At 45.3% G+C, this 20,114-nt stretch overlaps 1 protein-coding gene across 10 annotated transcripts in view; it reads right to left on the bottom strand.

Moving 5' to 3' along the window:
* The window catches only part of LOC147902337 (uncharacterized), a 105,284-nt gene extending 88,003 nt beyond the window's left edge, over positions 1–17,281 (bottom strand). The window contains exons 1-6 of one of the 10 annotated variants that reach the window (XM_087374257.1): positions 16,647–17,281; positions 15,288–15,518; positions 15,150–15,191; positions 14,852–14,943; positions 14,669–14,758; positions 14,372–14,418 (exon numbers count right to left, since the gene is read on the bottom strand). In XM_087374257.1, coding sequence (XP_087230383.1) covers positions 14,372–14,418; positions 14,669–14,758; positions 14,852–14,943; positions 15,150–15,151 — 231 coding nt within the window. In that variant the 5' untranslated portion in view covers positions 15,152–15,191; positions 15,288–15,518; positions 16,647–17,281. Of the gene's footprint in view, positions 1–14,371; positions 14,419–14,668; positions 14,759–14,851; positions 15,058–15,149; positions 15,519–16,630 lie in introns of those variants that run through there. The other 9 variants (XM_087374256.1, XM_087374254.1, XM_087374251.1 and 6 more) reach the window with 9 other exon arrangements.
* Between the last annotated feature and the right edge of the window lie 2,833 nt (positions 17,282–20,114).

The raw sequence follows: 20,114 nt of genomic DNA, 5'->3' as shown, positions 1-20,114 counted from the left end.
CAAACTCTGAGAGCAATCTCTGCATATCACAATCATCAACACGGGGGAGTGCCATCCTCTTTAGTTACTGACACATTTAATGCATATATGGCGCTGCCCCTCTTGAGCTCTCTGGCCAACTGCCTTGCTGAAATGACCTGCAATTTAGGAGCTGCAATACCATGCAATGTAACTGATCCATCCATGTGGACAAAGCTGAGTGTTAAGGCATTGAAATCCATGCTGATTTTGCCCAGTGATTGCAACCAATCACAGCCCAAGAGAACATCTATTGGGCCCATGTCAAGTGCCAAGAGATCACCTGCATATGTATAGTCATTAGAGAACTTAATCCTTGCATCTTGGCAACAAGATCTACTGATCCTATGCTGTCCATTGGCCACTTCTACTCTCAGCCCATGGTCTATCTCAGTAGCAATCAATCCCAACCTCTGTAAGGTCTTGTTGTTGACAAAACTGTGGGTGCTACCGCTGTCCACCAACACATGCACAATCCTGCCATTAATCATCCCTATTAATCTGATAGTATCAACACTTTTGGCACCCATCAGGGCATGCATGGAAATAGTATAAAGTGTTGGCTGGGCATCATCACACTTGAGGTTCACATAATCGGAGAAGGGCATCTCAAGTTTGATGGCCTCAGGTAGGGCCCTGTATGAACGCAAAGAATCTACCAACATGTCATCAAAAGTGGCTTGCTGCCCACCACCAACCCCCTGCTGCGTAGAAGCTGCTGCCATCTGTTGCACTGGCTGCGTTTGGCTATATGTGCTCGTTGGCGGAGCGATAGGTGCATGAACTCTAGGCTGGGTTTCTTTGCCAAATGCATCTCTCCGGAATGATGGCATACCAAAGGGCCGAGAAGAGGACTAACCTCGCGTATGGCTATCTGTGCTCGCTGGCGGAGCGATAGGTGCAGGAACTCACGCTGGGTCTCTCTGCCAAATGCCTCTCTCCGAAATGATGGCATACCAAAGGGCTGAGAAGAGGACTGACCTCTCTCCCAAGGGTGTAGGCTGCCATATAAACCCAAGCCAACTCCAAGCATACTCGCTAGTGCAGTGAAAGGAGCACTAGCCTGATGCACACCAACGGGTCGGCCCAAAAGAGACGGCTCAGCCTGCATAGATGCAGAAAGCTGAGAGCCAAAAGATGGCCTGACATCCTGCAAGAAGGTGCTATGTGGCACAGAAAATGCATCATCTATGTCTAGATAATCCCCAAGCTGAGGTACATGCAATGGTCTTGCAGACTGATGCTCATAGGCACGATGGGCATCTCCCATAAAACCCCTACGTGGAGCAGACAAAACAGCAAGACCTTACAAAGGGTGGCACTGATTGCTACTGAGATAGACCATGGGCTCAGAGTAGAAGTGGCCAATGGACAGCATATGATCAGTAGATCTTGTTGCCAAGATGCAAGGATTAAGTTCTCTGATGACTATACATTTGCAGGTGATGGGCCCAATAGATGTTGTCCTGGGCTGTGATTGGTTGCAATCACTGGGCAAAATCAGCATGGATTTCAATGCCTTAACACTCAGCTTTGTCCACAAGATGGATCAGTTACATTCCATGGTAATGCAGCTCCTAAATTGCAGGTCATTTCAGCAAGGCAGTTGGCCAGAGAGCTCAAGAGGGGCAGCGCCATATATGCATTAAATGTGTCAGTAACTAAAGAGGATGGCACTCCCCGTGTTGATGATTGTGATATGCAGAGATTGCTCTCAGAGTTTGCAAATGTGTTTACTGATTTCCCATCACAATTGCCTCCGAGAAGAGATGTAGATCATGCCATAGTCCTAGAACCTAGCAATAAGCCAATCAATAAGGCCCCATACCGACTCTCTAAGGTAGAATGGGAAGAAGTGGCAACTCAAGTGAGGGACTTACTTCAGAAGAGTTTCGTCACTCATAGCACTTCTCCTTTTGCATCCCCTGTGCTCCTGGTGAAAAAGAAGCATGGTTCTTACCGTATGTGCATTGACTACAAAGACTTGAATAAGGTCACCATCAAAAACAGGTTTCCCATCCCCAGGCTAGATGACCTATTGGATGACCTCAAGGGTGCTCAGTTTTTCACTAAGATTGATTTGAGGTCTGGCATCATCCAATTAGAATGAAAACTGGGGATGAGCACAAGACAGCCTTTCGCACGGAGAGGGGACTGTATGAGTTCAAGGTGATGCCTTTTGGCTTGACCAATGCACCAGCTACCTTCCAGGCACTCATTAACAAGATTTTGCAGCCTCTCCTTTTCAAATATGTGCTGGTATTTTTTGATGGCATCCTCATTTACAGCAAGGATAAGCAGGAGCACATCAGACATGTCAAGCAAGTGCTGGAAATTTTGAGGTTGCATCAACTTTATGCTAAAGCCAACAAATGCACTTTTATGGCACAAGAGGTTGAGTATCTTGGTCACATTGTAAGCAAGGATGGCAATCGAGTGGATCCTGCAAAGGTGAAATGCATTGAGGATTTGCCGCAGCCACGCAACCCTACTCAGTTGAGGGGATTTCTAGGTCTTGCTTCCTTCTACAGGCGCTTTATTCGCAAGTTTGCCAAAAGGGCAACCCCTCTCACAAACCTTTTGAAGAAGGATGCTTTTATGTGGTCTACAGATGCACAGCAAAGCTTCAAAGACCTGAAATTCGCCCTCACTCATGCTCCTGTGTTGCTATGCCCTGATTTTTCACGTACTTTCATTGTGGAGGCAGATGTCAGTGGCAAAGGATTCGGGGCTGTGCTAAGACAAGAACACGGGGTAATTGCTTTTGAAAGCAGGAAATTGGATGCCAAGGAACTAGATTATCATGTGTATGATCAAGAAATGTTGGCTATCCTCCATGCTTTCGAAAAATGGCACCACTACTTGTATGGTAGCAAAATCAAGGTTAAGACAGATCATAGGACACTCAGGTATTTAATTACGCAGCCCAACTTGTCAATGAAGCAAAACAGGTGGCTGGCTAAGGTTCAGTCTTATGATTTTGACATCGAGTACAAGAAAGGGAAAGAAAACGTATCCCGTATGTGGGCTTGCAATTTGTCTGCCATTTCTACCATCTATAAAGAGTGGATTCATGGTATTCAGGAAGAATACATGCAGGATTCTAAGGCAGCTTCCATATTTGTGGAGTTACAGAGGCCATCGAGCCAGGGGCATGCTGAATTTAAGCTGCATAATGGGCTGTTGTGGTGCAAGAACAGAATTTATTTGGTGCCAAATTCAATGTACCGACTGCTGTTCTTACAGGAAATGCACTCATCTCCTATGGCAGGACATGCGGGTATTACTAAGACATATGAAAAGGTCAAACAAAGCTTTATCTAGGATGGCTTGTGGCAGGATGTAGTTAAATTTGTCAGTGAACGTTTGCCCTGCCAGCAAAATAAAGTGGACAGCCGGTTACCCACGGGTCTCTTGCAGCCATTACCTATTCCAAAAGGCAAATGGACTCACATTGCTATGGATTTCATCACAAGGTTGCCTTCCACAGAGCGGGGATGGGATAGCATTTTTGTGGTGGTTGACAGAATGACAAAGCAGTCCCATTTCATACCCACTAAGACCGGTTATTCAGTATCACAGGTTGCCTGGCAGTTCGTGGAGCATGTTTTTAAGCATCATCGTTTCCCTCAGGAGATTGTCAGCGACAGAGATGCAAAATTTATGGGTCACTTTTGGCAGGAATTATTTACAGCGGTGGGTACTTCTCTTACACCTAGCATTGCTTACCACCCTGAGACGGATGGCTAGTCAAAAAGGGTGAACAAATGGCTGGAGGAGTATTTGAGGCATTTCTGTCATGACACATAGAAGTCTTGGGATAAGTGGTTGGCACTTGCTGAATTTTGTCACAACAGTACCAAGCACATCTCTATTGGCATAAGCCCATTCGAAGCTAGGTATGGATGCACAGTGGGAATGCCATCTTTAGTTGCAGACATGGCTGTATAAAATCAGCAAGCAAGAAATGACTTGGAGAGTATGGATGCCCTTCTGCAATTCGCTAAAAAGAATATGCAGGATGCCAAGCCAAGTAGGAGAAGTATGCGGATGAACGCAAGAGGTATCTGTCTTTTGAAGAAGGGGATTATGTGCACTTAAAGTTGGTGAGGTGGCATATGAGTTGGAGCTACCTAGGACCTCCAGGATTCATAATGTTTTCCATGTGTCCTTGCTAAAGCCACATGTCAGACAGCATGTCCAAGTCCTTCCTGAGCTACCACCTATGGATGAGGAGGGCCACATACTCTATGTTCCGGAGCGCATCATGGGTTTCAGGGATCACGTACTCCGAAACAAAGTCTACACTGAGTATCTTATCAAGTGGCAAGGACTCCCTTAGGATGAGAACTCATGGCAGCCAGAGAGCATTGTCCAAGACAACCCCTATCTCCTACCGGGCTGATTATTATTTGCTGTTTGCTGCACCTATTTAACAGCCCGCATATGAAATTTTGAGGGCAAAATTCTATCGGAAGGGATGGCTGTAATGAAGGGGAAAAAGAGGCCAAGTTAGAGGCCCTTTAGGGGGAAAATGTGGAGGGACTGTATAAGCCTCCATCCATCCCCTACTATGTACTTTTAGATGTGACATCTAATCCTATCTACTCTCCCTTCCTCCTTCCTACCTACGCTCACTCACTTTCTCTCTCTTCCCTACTCCCTCTCAATCTCTCCCTCTCTTTCCTACCCCATTCTCTCTCTCCTACCCTTTCCTCTCCCTCTTCCCCTCTCTCTCTCTCCCTTCTGCTCCTCTATCCCCCTTTCTCCAAATCTGTCCCTACCCCTTCTCTACATGGGCTGCAGATCGAGACCGTTGTGTAGACCCTTGCAAAGCAGCTCCTGAACAGACGGGCTGCTCACAATCAAGATGTTTGGCAGTCGCGTACTGTCTTGGGAACAAGAAGCCCTTTTTGAGCTCACGAAAGCATGTATTTTGATGCTGTTTTCGGGAGACCCAGTTGTACAATGGCTTGGCAAATGCTATCTCCTGCCACAGCTTGATGATTCTGAAGCCCCTTGGTGATGCTGGCGTCGAAACTTGCTGGCCTTGTGCGACTGGAGTGTGCGCTGCTCGTTTGCTAGCTTAGCACACAAGTCTTTTATTGCACATAAGTCGGTCGTTGTTACAGCCCTGTCTGAGTGTTATCGGTTGGTGGCGGCGTAGTATTGGAATTTGGAATGAAGGATGAAGGGGAAGTGAAGGTGCCAGAGATCGGGGCTCTAATACCAATGTAGAGAACAGGTAGGGACAGATTTGGAGAAAGGGGGATAGAGGAGCAGAAGGGAGAGAGAGAGAGAGGGGAAGAGGGAGAGGAAAGGGTAGGAGAGAGAGAATGGGGTAGGAAAGAGAGGGAGAGATTGAGAGGGAGTAGGGAAGAGAGAGAGTGAGTGAGCATAGGCAGGAAGGAGGAAGGGAGAGTAGATAGGATTAGATGTCACATCAAAAAGTACATAGTAGGGGATGGATGGAGACTTATATAGTCCCTCCACATTTTCCCCCTAAAGGGCCTCTAAATTGGCCTCTTTTTCCCCTTCATTACAGTTGGCAGTCCGTGGAGAGGATTTGCAGGAGGGCCAGTTGGCCCTGTTCTGGTCGGTTGGCAGATTGACTGGGTCCGCAGACTGCGAGCTCACTCAATCCACTATAGCCTGACAGGAGGCACACGGCAGTTATGAGGAGATATCTACGAAGGGTGCAGCATACAAGGCTCGTGGAGGTGACATACCTCAGCAGAGTTTTGCTGCAGGTGGTGGTACACTTTTGAAGCTCCTTTTCATACGGATTTCTACATCTATTTATGAGATCTATTGGCCTGTACATCTAAGTGTTCTCTCTCCCAGATCTGCAAGTGTTTTCTATCCTCTTGCGTGTGCACATGTCTTGTAATGACATACGATGGGGTGTTGTACCATGGCATATCTTCCACTTCTGCATATCTTCCACACTAGATGTCGTGTTCTCAGCTGGTGATTGTAAGGAATTGATGTATCTGCATGATGTTTTAGCTTTGCTGTGCTATAGACAAGCATAGGTCTGTGTTCAATGCAATCTCACAAAGATATGCATCTGGCAGAAGTGCTGATGTTTGGCAGAATGCTTTAGTTATTCTGTTTCCTCTCATTCTATCATGTGTGATAGAAACTGTGACTCAGGACAGTCCCGAGTTGACAGGTGCAATCAATGCATGCTCCTGTCAACTACAGAATCTACTTTGCGAAATTGGGCTGCTGACGAAATGACAACCCAGTTGAAGCGTTCTGAAAAGACACAAACTGTCCAATGGTGTTTCCTTGTCTGCTCGCCGGATTAGAATACCATTGCCAACAGGGCAATCTCCTCAAATAGATCCTCAGCCATTCTGATTCCATCTTGTATTTGGAAGTACTGTTGGAGAAATAGGGTCAATGCCCCACCTTGTAGCCCCCAAATGAGGAGAGCTCCTGGGGGTAGATGAACCTGTAGGGGGAGGGGTGAGACTGCCATATGGGCAGCAACATGGCTGCCACATGGGCAGGAGACCATAGTCCCTATTACGGCTCATTTGGGGCAGCCCAAAGGGGCACCACACAGGGCCTACTGTGGGAAGCAAAGGGCAAACAAGGGCTGTCAGTGCGCAGCACCTGCAGCAAGAAAGAGAAGCTGGTGCAGGCCATGGACTAGAGAGGAGCTGCATCACAGACTGGAGGGCCAGCCTGTCAGTTCTGGTTGGCTGGTCTGTAGAAGGCCAGTCGGCCCATTTTGCTGGGGATTTCCCCTATTTAAAGGGCCCCAGGCAGGGGGCCAAAGTCATTCAAGGACCACACACTTTGGGCTGCATTCCAGGGCAGCAAAGAGGTCAGGAACAGTTCGTGTTGGAGCAGACAGCCAGCACATGTTGCAGACCTACATTCAGTAGGAGAGTATTAGGATCTGCAGAGAAAGCGTCTGTCAACAAAGAACAACGAAGCAGAACTTTTGCAGAAGGCTCAGCCTTCAGCAGCTACTGAAGCCTATCACAAAGGCTCATGGCAGAGAAGAAGAGTTTCCTACAGAGGGTGCAGCAAAACAAAGCCTTGTTTAGCTACTGAAGCCTATCACCAAGGCTCATGGCAGAGAAGAAGAGTTTCCTACAGAGGGTGCAGCAAAACAAAGCCTTGTTTTGGTACTTTACTGCATATGTAGGTCATCTATATATATCTTTCTGTTTTGGCTATACATGTGAGTACTCTTTCAGATCTGAATCGCACTCTCGCATTGAAGTAAATCACATGTATTTGAGCTTTCTCTTGTGATCTTGGGTTGAATCTTCCTCTATGGAGTAGTCTTGGCCTTAAGCAAGCAACCTATCTCTACTTTTCTAACATCGTATCAGAGGCAAAGGTTATCATCTAGGGATAGCCTTGCTCATGACACAAAGCCCAGGAGATTGAAGACCAGAAACCATCTTCAAACTGAAGGGTAAAGTCCTTGCTGAGGAGGAAGGAGCTTTCGCATTCAGAATTGCTCGTGTGCTTTGCAGTTAGTGCAGATTAGGTCAACAGACTTAACCGAGTCATCAGATCCAGCCCACTCATTCCGACCTTCGGAGAGACTATACAGCTGGACGCAACCAACTATCTAGAAAGTGAAGCTTCATAGCCATTTAGTGGCCAGGGAGACCTGGGAGATGACGGAAGGCACGGAGACAAATCCGTTGATGTGTTGGACGCCTCAGGGAAGATCATAATTCCAGTAGACCCAAATCAGGTGAAAGAGTGGAACTTAAGAAAGGAGTTGCTTTTGCGCTCCTTGGGAGCTGCCATGTGCCCTCCCTAAGCTGATGTACTGCATGGTTTTCTCTATTGTCCCATAGACCTCTGGTCTCCCGTGGACGTTAATAGACTTTCTTTCTTTCTTTCTTTCTAAAAACAACATAGTGCAATTTCAATCTCACGATAGTCACTTATAAGATTGAAAACCATAAACTCCATCACGCATAACAGGGACTAGCTACTATGACATCCCTGCTGACGTCATCAGCGCCCAACAGTGGGTGTAGACCATAGTATAAAAATATGCTCTCACACATACAAATCCACACACCCACACATACTTGAGCATCCATTTATACAAAGTCTTTGTACTAAGTTTCTGTCGGCACTCCGGAGGTGAAGGGCAAACTCAGCCATGACGAAGGCTAGCACTAAAGGAGAAGGCTAATCAAAAAGTAGTCCAAATATCTTCATCCAAGCTACAACTGCTTGTGAAGTCTAAACGATTTCATTTTAGTCTCTCCCAAACGAGCATCTAAATCTAGCTAATAGGGCAACGCACCATTTAAGATAGAAAGAATTATCGCAATACCAGCAAGCTGCAACTTGGATGAAAACTTCACAAGGTGAAATTTGCAAGTCCGCTAATACAACAAAAGCATATACCTAGATGAATCCATGAGGACAACTGTAGATTCAATAATACCTCACATCCAGCTGGCGGACCAAGAACACAGGGAGGACTAAAACGCTTCAAAACCAACTATTCAACTTGAAGAGGGATGAAAGAGAGTCAACCCACAAGTTCCTAGTGAAGGTAAAGATTCTCAGGGACCAACTCACAGCAATAGCTCACAAAAGATGCATTTCAAACCATATACTAAATGATATCATTTGGGTATGATAATTTATAGAGGTCCTACACTAACGTAGTGTAAATCTTATGCAAAGTATCATTAACAGGAGAACAGTAACAAGTTGGCCATGTTTCTGGTCAGTAATTCCCAAAGAGCTACAAAGGGTTGGTGACGACTCTCGCTGCTGGAGAACAAACGAGGCCCCTCACATTTGAGAAGCTAGGTCCATCGGGATGCTTATGATGGTAACAACAAGAAAACAAAAGGGAGTATAGGAAGTGCTTCTATTGCGACAGGCCTGGATTTTGCTAAATAATGTATGACGAAGAAGGCTGACCAAGTAAGGAAGGGGGACTAGTTAGACATAGCCTCTACCAATCTGGTAACCAAGGAACTCCTCTTAGTGACAACATCATGTCCCATTAAGACAATATCCAGACCGAGGGGTGATGGTGCTCATAGCAAAAATCAAACAGTTGTGCGCAAATTCAGACTCCATGGTGGAGGATGGAGAATCTTGCTTAAGTCATAGGAGAATGTTGCTTAGTCATATGATGTCAAAAACAGCCCAATACCCCCTGCAAAAATGGAGGAGCACACCCAGAGATGGAGCTTAATGAGTGAGAGCTCACTAGAGGGAGCATAGCTACATAATTACACACAAGGATGGATGATCTCTGTACTTCTGGGAGGTTCCTAGCTTGCTCCAATTGCAAGCATCACCATGCTAAAATCTAGGGCATCTCTGCTCCAGACTGTACAAGGTGAGGCCTAGAGGCCTTCTTCAGTCCAAGACTGCAAGAGACCCAGATGTTGATGAGGCAATGGACTTGCTCAAGTGGCAGAGGATCAAGGTAGTGGGCATTGGGCAAGGACTGGACCATCGACCCAGTTCCAAGCTCGGCTAGGGAGGAGAGGGCATGGTGGCATCTTTGGTTATGGGAGGACCGGCCTCTTCAAGAGATTAAACGGGATAGTAGTTTTGGCCAGTACAAGTGGGGCACTTGGATAGGATTGAAGAGGTGCCCTTCTTCTCGTACACAACACATTAGTCGACAGCTTGGACTTCCTTGAGAGAGCAGCATCTGGTCAAGCAGCAGGTTCCCCATGAGGTTATCTCTCATTTCTAGTCCTGACTTTGGGCCCATCCGCAGGTCACAGAAGATCTCCTACTCCTTGTCGATGGGATACATGGAGGTTTGCCGATTGGCCCATGGCTTAAGCATCTGCGAGTAGATGGTAGATGCCTCCATTGTGCACACAGAGGTCTAGAGATAATCCCACATTGTCTTCGGGGTTGCCTCAAAGCACAAAGGATTTGGATGGGTGCCCTCCGGATTGTTGCCAAGATGCAGAGATTGTAGTCTCCGGCATATAGGATCCAAGGCCACCGGGTCTTCAGGATAGAGGCACAAAATGTGACACCTCCTTCCCGCCCACGCCCTTGCATCGCCAGAGGATAGTGTATGAGAGACGATGTCCAGCATCACTGCTTGGAACATCTGGGTTGCTCGCCACAAGATTGTGGTGGGAGGCCGTCAGGTTCCCCCGACAACCACCCTGGTTGTTAGCCCCTATTCCAGAGTATCAGCTACACCTTGCGCGCCATTCAAGAGCGTGGGACTTCAGGATCTAGGATGACCGCTGAAAGGCAGGACTGTTTCTCCAAACCTTGGCCTGCAGGAATCATTTATGCTTTTACACAGAGACATCTTCGCTGGATGTATAGTCATCCACCCTGGTTGTTAGCCCCTATTCCACAGATTCTCTAGGCAGTGAGCTGGGTTGTGTGGAAAAAGGCCGGTTTCTTCTGACAGCCAGTATTTTCTCTTTATTTCCCATGATCTGCGCCTTTCGAATTGCTGATTTGTATGGTTGGTTTTTCAAGCATTAATAGAAAGTATTTTTCTCTGGAAAAAAAAAAGAATCGCGATTGTTCAATGGGCTGACACGAGACAGCCATCGAAGTTGCCATATGCCCGGATTGGGTATTCGGGAACTACAGGAAGAGATGTATCCTCCCCTACATCGAAGAATGTGCGCACCCCATGTCCGAGCAAGGTGGTCTCCTATCAATTCTTCAAGATAGTCCCCACAGCAACACGAGCATATGAGAGTATGGAGCACCAATTTTGGACCTTAGAGATGATTGTATGAAGGGCACATGCAGGAGCTCGCACAAGTCGACCCCGAGGCTCCTTGCCTAAACCAGGTGAAATTGCAGTGGGCAGATCGAAGCGATGAAAGCCAGGATTTGGACCTATAGGCAGCTTGGAGTATACCAAATGAGCCAATCGATCAATTCAACAGGTGTTATCCCTGGCCAGTGTTACCAAGTTGACCTGTGGTGATCCAACTCTATTGTGTATTGCAGGACAGTTCGTCCCCCATGTAAAGAGCCCAAACCCTTAGGGTGCAGTCAAATCTGAAAGATCAAATATATACCTTCATAAGACTAGAATGTATCCAATCTTACAAATCTAAACGTTACATTTTAATCGCAGCCACCTGGGGTGTTAGAATCACAACCACCAGGACCACTATCTTATGTCACACGGCTCACTAGCTATAGGCCAACCAAACAGCCACACAAGCAGCTCCATGGATAAGATCTGCCACATGGGCAGCCTTACATACTGCAACAGCAAACAAGGCAGATCTCACTGTCATACAGCCAGTCAGCCAGCATAAGGCAGAACACCAGCTACCCAGCAAGAGGTCAGGCCCAGGCCCAGAACAGTAACAGGGGTCTGCAGGAGCCTTTCAAGGATTAAATCCAGTCAACTGTCCAGAGACAGTCTGTACACTCGCAAAACTAGGTTGTCCTTGTGGACAGACTGATTCAGTAAATAAAAGTTACAGCCTGTGAAAATGGTGACGCCTATAAAAGGAAGGCAAAGCCTCATTCTTCCAGCAGTAGTCAGTAACTCAGCCACTAGATTTCAGCAGCCTTCATCCCTAACCAAGGAGCCCTGCAGCCTCCATATTCAGTGCTCAGATGGGAGCAGTTTCCAGCCATCATCCAAAGCCAAGATCAATCATGAGCTAACCCTAGCCTCTTCAATCATTAGTCAAGCCTCTCCATTGAGGATCTATACGTTCTATTCAGGCCCTGCATCAAGGGAAGCCTTCAATTCTATTCACTGACTCATTGGTGATAGCCATGGCCAACTTGAATAACGATAGTAGTTAGTATGGTCTCAGTCTCTGCTGTACAACAGTTATGTGCATGATATGATGAGCCGTATGCATGCCACCCTCCATCCTTCAGCCTCAATGGGAGATCTCCAGATTTAGGAGGACCAAGAATTGTATGGTGATGACCTCTGCTCTGGCAAGGTCACCACGAACGCAAAGATGCCAAAACCAAGCTCCAACCAAGATGAGGAGGTGGTGGTGTTCACACCCCCAGGTGGGGCCTAATCCTCAAGCGCCCATTAACCCAAACTCACTGCTAGCCATGATGCAAGCAATGCAAATGGAGATCCAGATGCAGACCCAATAATCAGAGGCTCTTATCAAAAGAATCTTACAGCTCCAAGAAGCCCATGCCACATAAGAGCAACCAGATCAGGAAGCCAAAGAAAAACATCCCATGCAGAAAGAGAAGCAAAGTGAAAAGCAGAACTGACAATGGCAGCCGTCACGTGGAGGCACAAGTGCCACACCAAAGCATTACTACTAAGAGCTATCCATTGCAGATATGATATGGATGAGTTCATCAAGGAACTCCCAGCCCGTTTTTTCCACCACCATACATGGAGCATCTTCATGCCTTGTTCTTTGAGCTGACATAGGGAACCATGGAGTCCGTCGACCAATGCGCGTATTACTTCCAACAATGGCTACAGTGCAAATACCAGACAGGGATCAATATGGCTCTTCACGGTCTCCATTCAGATATCTGATTGTATGTCCAAAGCTTCAACCCGAAGACATATGCCACCAGTTCTCAGCGTCCGGGGAATTTGGGCAAGGATCGCAAACCCAAAGGCCCCCTCAACAGAAAGTATTTGGAGACATCAGGCCAAGGGGATTCAAAAACCGACAGCACTCTAGATAGCAAGCCTGCATCAAATAGAGATATATACCTAGATGAATCTAGGAACATTCCCAAACTCATCCTCTAAAAACACAACATAGTGCAGTTTCAATCTCACGAGAGTCACTCATAAGATTGAAAACCATAAACTCCATCATGCATAGCAGGGACTAGCTACTATGACATCCCCACTGACGTCATCAGTGCCCAACAGTGGGTATAGACCATAGTATAAAAGTATGCTCTCACACATACAAACCCACACACCCACACATACTTGAGCATCCATTTATACAAAGTCTTCGTACTGAGTTTCTGTCGGCACTCCGGAGGTGAAGGGCAAGCTCAGCCATGATGAAGGCTAGCACTGAAGGAGAAGGCTAATCAAAAAGCAGTCCAAATCTCTTCATTCAAGCTACAACTGCTTGTGAAGTCTAAACGATTTCATTTTGGTCTCTCCCAAACGAGCATCTAAATCTAAATCTAGCTGATAGGGCAACGCATCATTTAAGGTAGAAAGAATTATCGCAATACCAGCAGGCCACAACTTGGACGAAAACTTCACAATGTAAAATTTGCATGTCCGCTAATACGGCAAAAGCATATACCTAGATGAATCTAGGAACATTCCCAAACTCGTCCTCTAAAAACACAACATAGTGCAGTTTCAATCTCACGAGAGTCACTCATAAGATTGAAAACCATAAACTCCATCACGCATAGCAGGGACTAGCTACTATGACATCCCCACTGACGTCATCAGCGCCCAACAGTGGGTGTAGACCATAGTATAAAAGTATGCTCTCACACATACAAATCCACACACCCGCACATACTTGAGCATCTAGATAGCAAGCCTGCATCAAATAGAGATGCCTATTTTCTCAACATAAAGAAGTACAAGAACAACAAGAAGCATCACTGTTATCATTGCAGTGCACAAGGCTATGATATTGTTCCCATATGCAGCCATCAAACACCTCCCTTCCGTTAGGAATTGCCGCAGCCCCAGGAGCAATCCCAGCAATACCACAAGTGGCAAAAACTCAGTAGAAGGGGGACCCTCTAGGTGAACGAACCGGAGAGGTTCTCATGTGTTATGGACAAGTAGCACAACGCAAGGTCACTATTGTTTTTAATGGTGTCAGTTCAGAAGATTTGCTTGATGACCATAAGCCGTCAACCAAGGTGCTCAAACTTTCCAGTATTGTTTGGGCACCCTGCACAACCACTCAGTGCTAAAGCACTAGCATAGGATGTTGAGCTCCACATTAATGGGATAGCAGAGAAGCATATCTTTATTGTCACCCAATAGCAAACATCATCTTAGGTGCACCATGGCTTGTGGACCACAAACCTTGGTTTGTACAATTTCTCATTATCGCTGTATTAAGTTATGCCTTTCGTTGATCCTGCTCTCTGGATCCATTTTGCCATTTGTATGGCCCATGCATAAACAAGCAAAAACATAGCTAACAGATGAACAAGGTATACACGTGTCCTGCATAAAACAGGCTAACAGAGGAGCTGAGGAGCTACCAATTTAGAAGTACACAAGCATAGCAAAGCTATAAACTCAAGAAAACATCACATAAACATAATACGCAAGACCAACACAAACAAGAAACACACACAAATATAACCCCTTCGAAATTTGTGTTGAAGGGAAACTAAGAGGCTGAAGACCACCAAAGAGTTCAGCATTCTATACAGGCATTACCAGCAGCAAACGGTCTGCCAATGGCTCCCGATCAAAGACATGCATGTCTGCAAAAGAGAAAAGTATACGTCACAAATATACTAGTCAGGATGTACCAAAGAGCCACTTTAAAAAAAGCTTTGTCAAATAATAAGATGAAAAAGCCAAGCACACATGCATGATCATCGATCTGGTTCTTTCTGTAAAGTGCAAAGTTTCCACAAAATGTCGCAAGGGGCGTACCTATCTGCCATTAAGAATAATGCAATACACGAACTTACAATTGCAACTAAAGAAAAGAATACTACAGATTTGGACCTTCTTCCTCCAAAAGATTGGCCTCATCTGCTTCAGCGAGTTCCCTTTGCACCATCCTTAGTATCTGCTTCTCACGAGCAGCATCTTCTACTAAAAGCAGCACAAACATGACTGTGAAATAACGCAGTCTGATGCAGGCAAAGCGTGCTTTGGTTGATCATTTGAAATGAAAATAGTTTTTACCTGCTGAAAATTCAACTGCACTGCCAGAGGCAAAAAGTCTTTCCATCACAGTCATCTGCCCTCGTCCTAGTATATGAGCTGCTGTAGGCAACCTAGATTTAGCAGATCACCCATTACAGTCTAACAATACCAGCGTCTGAATGCACTTGCACTTGGGCAAAATCCAGACTGTTGTAGGTGATATTACAAGGGGAAAAAGACCCGCTCCATGTAAGCTATTCTTCACACAGCCGAACAAGTAGAAATATTGCAGGCTAACTGATAGCATTGCCAAAGATGAAGAGTTAGACAGGCATACATTGGCAGCTAAGATTTTAGCCCTTGACCTTAGCAAATCCGGCTGCATGTCAAAAGCTTCCGATGTCAATTCAGATAGGTAACATTGAAAATACTGGTGCCTGGGTAAAAATGAGAGCTGCTCAAACTAAGTGCTCACTGAGCAAAAATCAGTTGTCCGCTCCTCACCTCCCCTTGTCCTCAAGAGCATCCCTTTCTTAATCCAATCTAGTAAAGCTCTTCCTACAAACTGAGACATCTCCATTGGCATAGCGATATGTTTCTTTTTTCGGCACCCACTGGAAGAGAGGTGTGTTTGCCAAACTGACAAGAATGTGTAATATGGGCAGAGCATGGCACTAACCACCAGCAATCAAACTGACAGAAGGGTCTGCAGGAACACACAATAACAACACACACACACATATATATATACCTTCATAAGACTAGTATCTTACAAATTGATAATACATTTTGAAAACAAAGGCGTGAAATAAAAGAAGCGGCAAGAGAAGTGGAGACAGGGCGCAGGGCAGGGCACTTAAATAGGATAAGAAAATAAGTAAGCTATGCTTACGTTCTCATCAGTACCCACAATAACATGCAGTGATTCTTGAAGAAAAATTGAAACTTGTCTAGATTACTGTTTTCTTAGTAAACAGACAATAGAAGGCAAGGCATTAAAAGGACAACATATATCTAGATGAATCCAGAATGAACTCAAGTTCACCATATAAGAGCAAAACGAAAAGTGCAGTTGTTTGCTTCCAACTACCCATGCTGGATGACCACCCAGGACTTAGCATTAATCTGCCAATGTTTATACCCTAGATATCGCCCTTAACAAAGGATTATGTTGATTTAGGAAAGAGGTTTGTGGGTTGGGGACGGGGAGGGGGAGGGGGGAGCCGCAGTTGATGTAGATTATTTCAAAGAAACACACAGACGCACACATGCACAAGTGAGACTCGGTTTTGTTCAAAAAGACAATTGTTTTGGGTTTGAAACTTGAGGTTCGAGCATAAGAGACCCCATGCTTGGTGTAGATTATGTCACACACACACACTCACGCCCACACATGACGTTGAAAAAGACAATCGAAGCCCTATTCTGGTTGAAATTTGAGTTTGGAGCATAAGAGACCTCAAGAAAAAGAAAGCAGAATCTTCCGTACGACGGGGAACACTGATATAAATTAATTTAAGGACACGTAAAAGGATTAAGAATAAAAGAGTGACACTAATCTACGAGAATTTCACGAGTGCACCATGTATGCAAAATCTAGAATTGAAATTTTAAACTCTGTCTTCAGAGGTTTATTACGTTTCACAAAGTGTAGGTCTGGCTAAGCTACTGCTGAAATGCCATGATTTGGAATAAAGTACCTTAACGGGCGTCAAATACACGAGATGTAGAGACAGTGAGACGAGCAAACAAGAAGGAATCTGATATCATATACGGCGCTAGAACAGACTAAGGAAACGCGAGGGCAAAAGCACGCACAAGTGTACGTGGGTACCTTCTTGCCCGTTCTCTCATTGCGATCTGCTCAACGAGACTTGCTCCCGTTCTCTCATTGCGATCTGCTCAACGAGACTTGCTCCCTCCTCATTCCTTCTTAAGCCGCCATTATCAACTCTCTTTCCTAGTCACCCTGCGTTCCGATTCCCTTGTCTAGCTATTGACCTTCTTACCCATAGAAATCAGCATTTGTTTGTTCTCGCCCTTTTTCAAAAACCCATTCTTTGTATGGAAAAACTCCTGCTGCCCTGTTTCCTCTACTGTCCTCATTGAGATTCTTTACGTCTGGCACGTTGCCTTAAAAATATCCTCCGCAGGCGCGATCGAATCCGCAATTGGTCTGATGCTTCGTTCGCACAGTGAAAGTCGCAGGCAAATCGTTCGAGAAAGGGTAACCAATTGGGGACCTTGTGTGATGATAATCCACAAGGCGATGCTTTGAAAGTGTGGGAAGAGCGGAAGGATCGGAAGCAAGCGAGAGGAAATTAGGAGCTGGGCATGTTATCAACTTGGAGGGGATTGCAACGATCGCCAGGCAAAGACATGTGGAGGGGCAAACAGGCAATGCTGGTTGTGGTGGTGCTTTTGTGTTGTGAACTTGTGTGTTGTGGAGAAGAACATGACACACAGCAATTCACCCTTTTATAAAAACCTCTCGAAATTTTAATGCTTTTGCAATACCTCCAACACATTCGGATTTCCAACACACTTCCAAACAAGTGGGCAAAATAGATAGCCACATCAAATCTATTTATACCTCCTAGGATTTGGCTTAACAACATCATCCATGTTTTGGCCTTTTACCTTATCGGAGGTCAAGTGACCCCGCTATTGTTACCACTCTCATTAAGCGATCTTCCACAATAACAAATAATCATGATCACAATAGTTTACCCATGGCTGGTCCACCATAATAATTTGTACAACCCAGACACTCGATAGACGTCATCTAATATCTTTGATGTGCACAAGTTTGTCGTTCTCAACCCCCTTTATAATTGATTGTGTTTGGATGTGATAGGTTAGAATTTGTTGCTCCATCTCACCTATCGCTCAAATGTGTTGGGTTCTCTAAGTGTACACATTATGGTAGGGTTATGGATCTCAACTCAAAGTCGTTGACGAGAAAAATACCAGGCTAGATAAGTTGATGGGACAATGAACAATCATCCTTGCCCACTGGGTCAAGCCATTTTTTAGGCATCCTTATATGATACTGAGGTTGACCCATGATATTGATAGTGAGATTGATTTCACTTCCCTAGAACTTGAACATACCTATTGTCCTCCCAGATTTACTACCTTCCAAGACTTTGATAAAGACAAATCCATGCATTACCACGAATCTTTCCTAATCATCTAATCATTCAAAATCATCGTGTCAAATACAAATAAATCAAAGCAAATAAGAAATCGCACTGATTCATTCATATTTAACCACAACACGTTTAACCTTTTTTTTAATAAACCAAACTTGCCGATTATATTAGTAATGGGTTGATCAAGCCCTAACATAAGACCATACAAAAAACACCAAAGTATGGGCTATCAACATTGAAAGCAAAAGGAATACTAAGGAGAGATACTAACAACAATAGCCACCACGCAGTACAGGTAGTCTATCTTCGATAAGGCCTCCAAAATCCCTCGGGTTAGCCTTGACCCCAAGGGCGTCTGTCTGCACACAGTTGCTAAAGATGCATCAATTATGCGTCTCCCAAATGGCTAGCAAGGTCTCCATCCTAACAAGCGGCCAGGCACTAGCCAAGGTAGATGGCAAGGCTATCACCTCACCAAGTAGCATGATCCGCCAATTCCTGAGTAGCATGAAATGCTTCATGAACCCCACACCGTGATCCGTCCTTTCCACCTTTCGCCATATGGCCCACGACACCACACAACTCCAAGTAAGATGTCTTAACATTTCCATTGTCATCCCACAAAGAGGGCAGACCTGGTGACACAAGCGCAAATCGAGATTTGGTTGGCAACCACTGTTGCAAGGACTTTCATTGGAGAAACCCTGCCTTGCCCGACAGATTCAATTTCCAAACTCTTTGCAAGATCCTCTTCTAACAGCCCACTCCTCTTCTAAGAAACCATTTCTTATTCAATTGAGGAACCAGGGACCCGTCGCTTACCAGACAGGTATAACCACCTTGGTCGAAAATTTTTTAAGGCTAGTTCACATACATGATACAATTCACGAGCCAGGATCCTGGCACTCTCTCCATCACCCTACCTCAAATTTGTCTCCCCTTGATTAAGACGAAAGTTGGCAATCAATTCAAGGCCACACCAATCCGCCTTGAAATCTCTAGCACCATCATAATAGATTTTTTGATTTGAGCCAACATCAAAATAGCCGTCCTCAGCTCTGTGCTCACAATCCATATCTTTCAGTCTAGTGTGTATTGTCCTTATTATCACATCGCACTTCACACATGGATATCCTATCGCTCCACCTGCCATCCTCCATAACTCTCTGATTCTATAGCATAACTTATTGGAGCAACCATTTGTTGAGCTTGTAGGGAACCTCTGAGCTTACCACTCGTTCGCCCTTGAACAGGCCTCTTGCCCACTAGCCACCATTAGAGAAATAAACGCGATCAAGTCTGGCTTCACCTGTCCGATGGTTACACCATGTAAACCCAGATAAGCCCTCCTTGTCAAGCTCAATGCAGTCCACGAGATCCTTATTAACCACCAAATCATCCCATATGTTGTGTTCTACCAGGGACAAAGAGTTGTTGGCATGCAATTTGTCAAATTCTAACTCTGTAAAATTCCAATCTCCAGCTAATACCCAATGGGCATCTGTCAACTTAGAATGCAAGAGGTCCCAACAATCCGCCTTATCCTGTGAGGAATTAGGCACATACACGCTAGTCACATTTACGTGAAAATTATCTTTCTCCACAATCGTTGCCACCATGCTACCTGCTTCATCTATGAAGATTTTCGAGGACCTTAGGCATCTATGCACCAACACGACAGCACCTCCCCTTCCTCTATTTGGGCAATTAACAAAGATGTCGAACTCACCTTTCTTCCATCTAAACCAAAACTGGTCATCTATCCCAAACTTGATTTCTTGAAGGCATACAAAGCCTCATCACTACCTCAAAACACACTCTCTGTTTACTTGGATGGCAGCATAACCTAACATTCCACGAGACCAACGATGATCTAGCCAGTCTCGACCCATTCCCAACATTGACTTTTTGATTATTGAGAGAGTGCTTAGCAAGCATCTTTGATGTAATTGAATCTATTCTCATGACCCACCCCATCACTTTTAGCAACATCTTTAATGCGTTTGGAGATGCTCCTCATTGTGACAACCTTGTTACACCTTGCTTACCACCTTCCCACTACCTCTCTTCTCTTCATGGACCCTCTTTTTTGGGTTCGTGTTAGGCATATCCTCATTTGACGCACTCTTGCTTCCTCTACCCTCTTC

The sequence above is a fragment of the Dipteris shenzhenensis genome, chromosome 4 (genome assembly GCF_047967505.1).
Source record: "Dipteris shenzhenensis isolate YYH24624 ecotype China chromosome 4, Dip_SZ_1.0, whole genome shotgun sequence".
NCBI classification, from domain to species: Eukaryota; Viridiplantae; Streptophyta; class Polypodiopsida; order Gleicheniales; family Dipteridaceae; genus Dipteris; species Dipteris shenzhenensis.
This window is presented reverse-complemented; position numbering and strand designations above follow the sequence as displayed.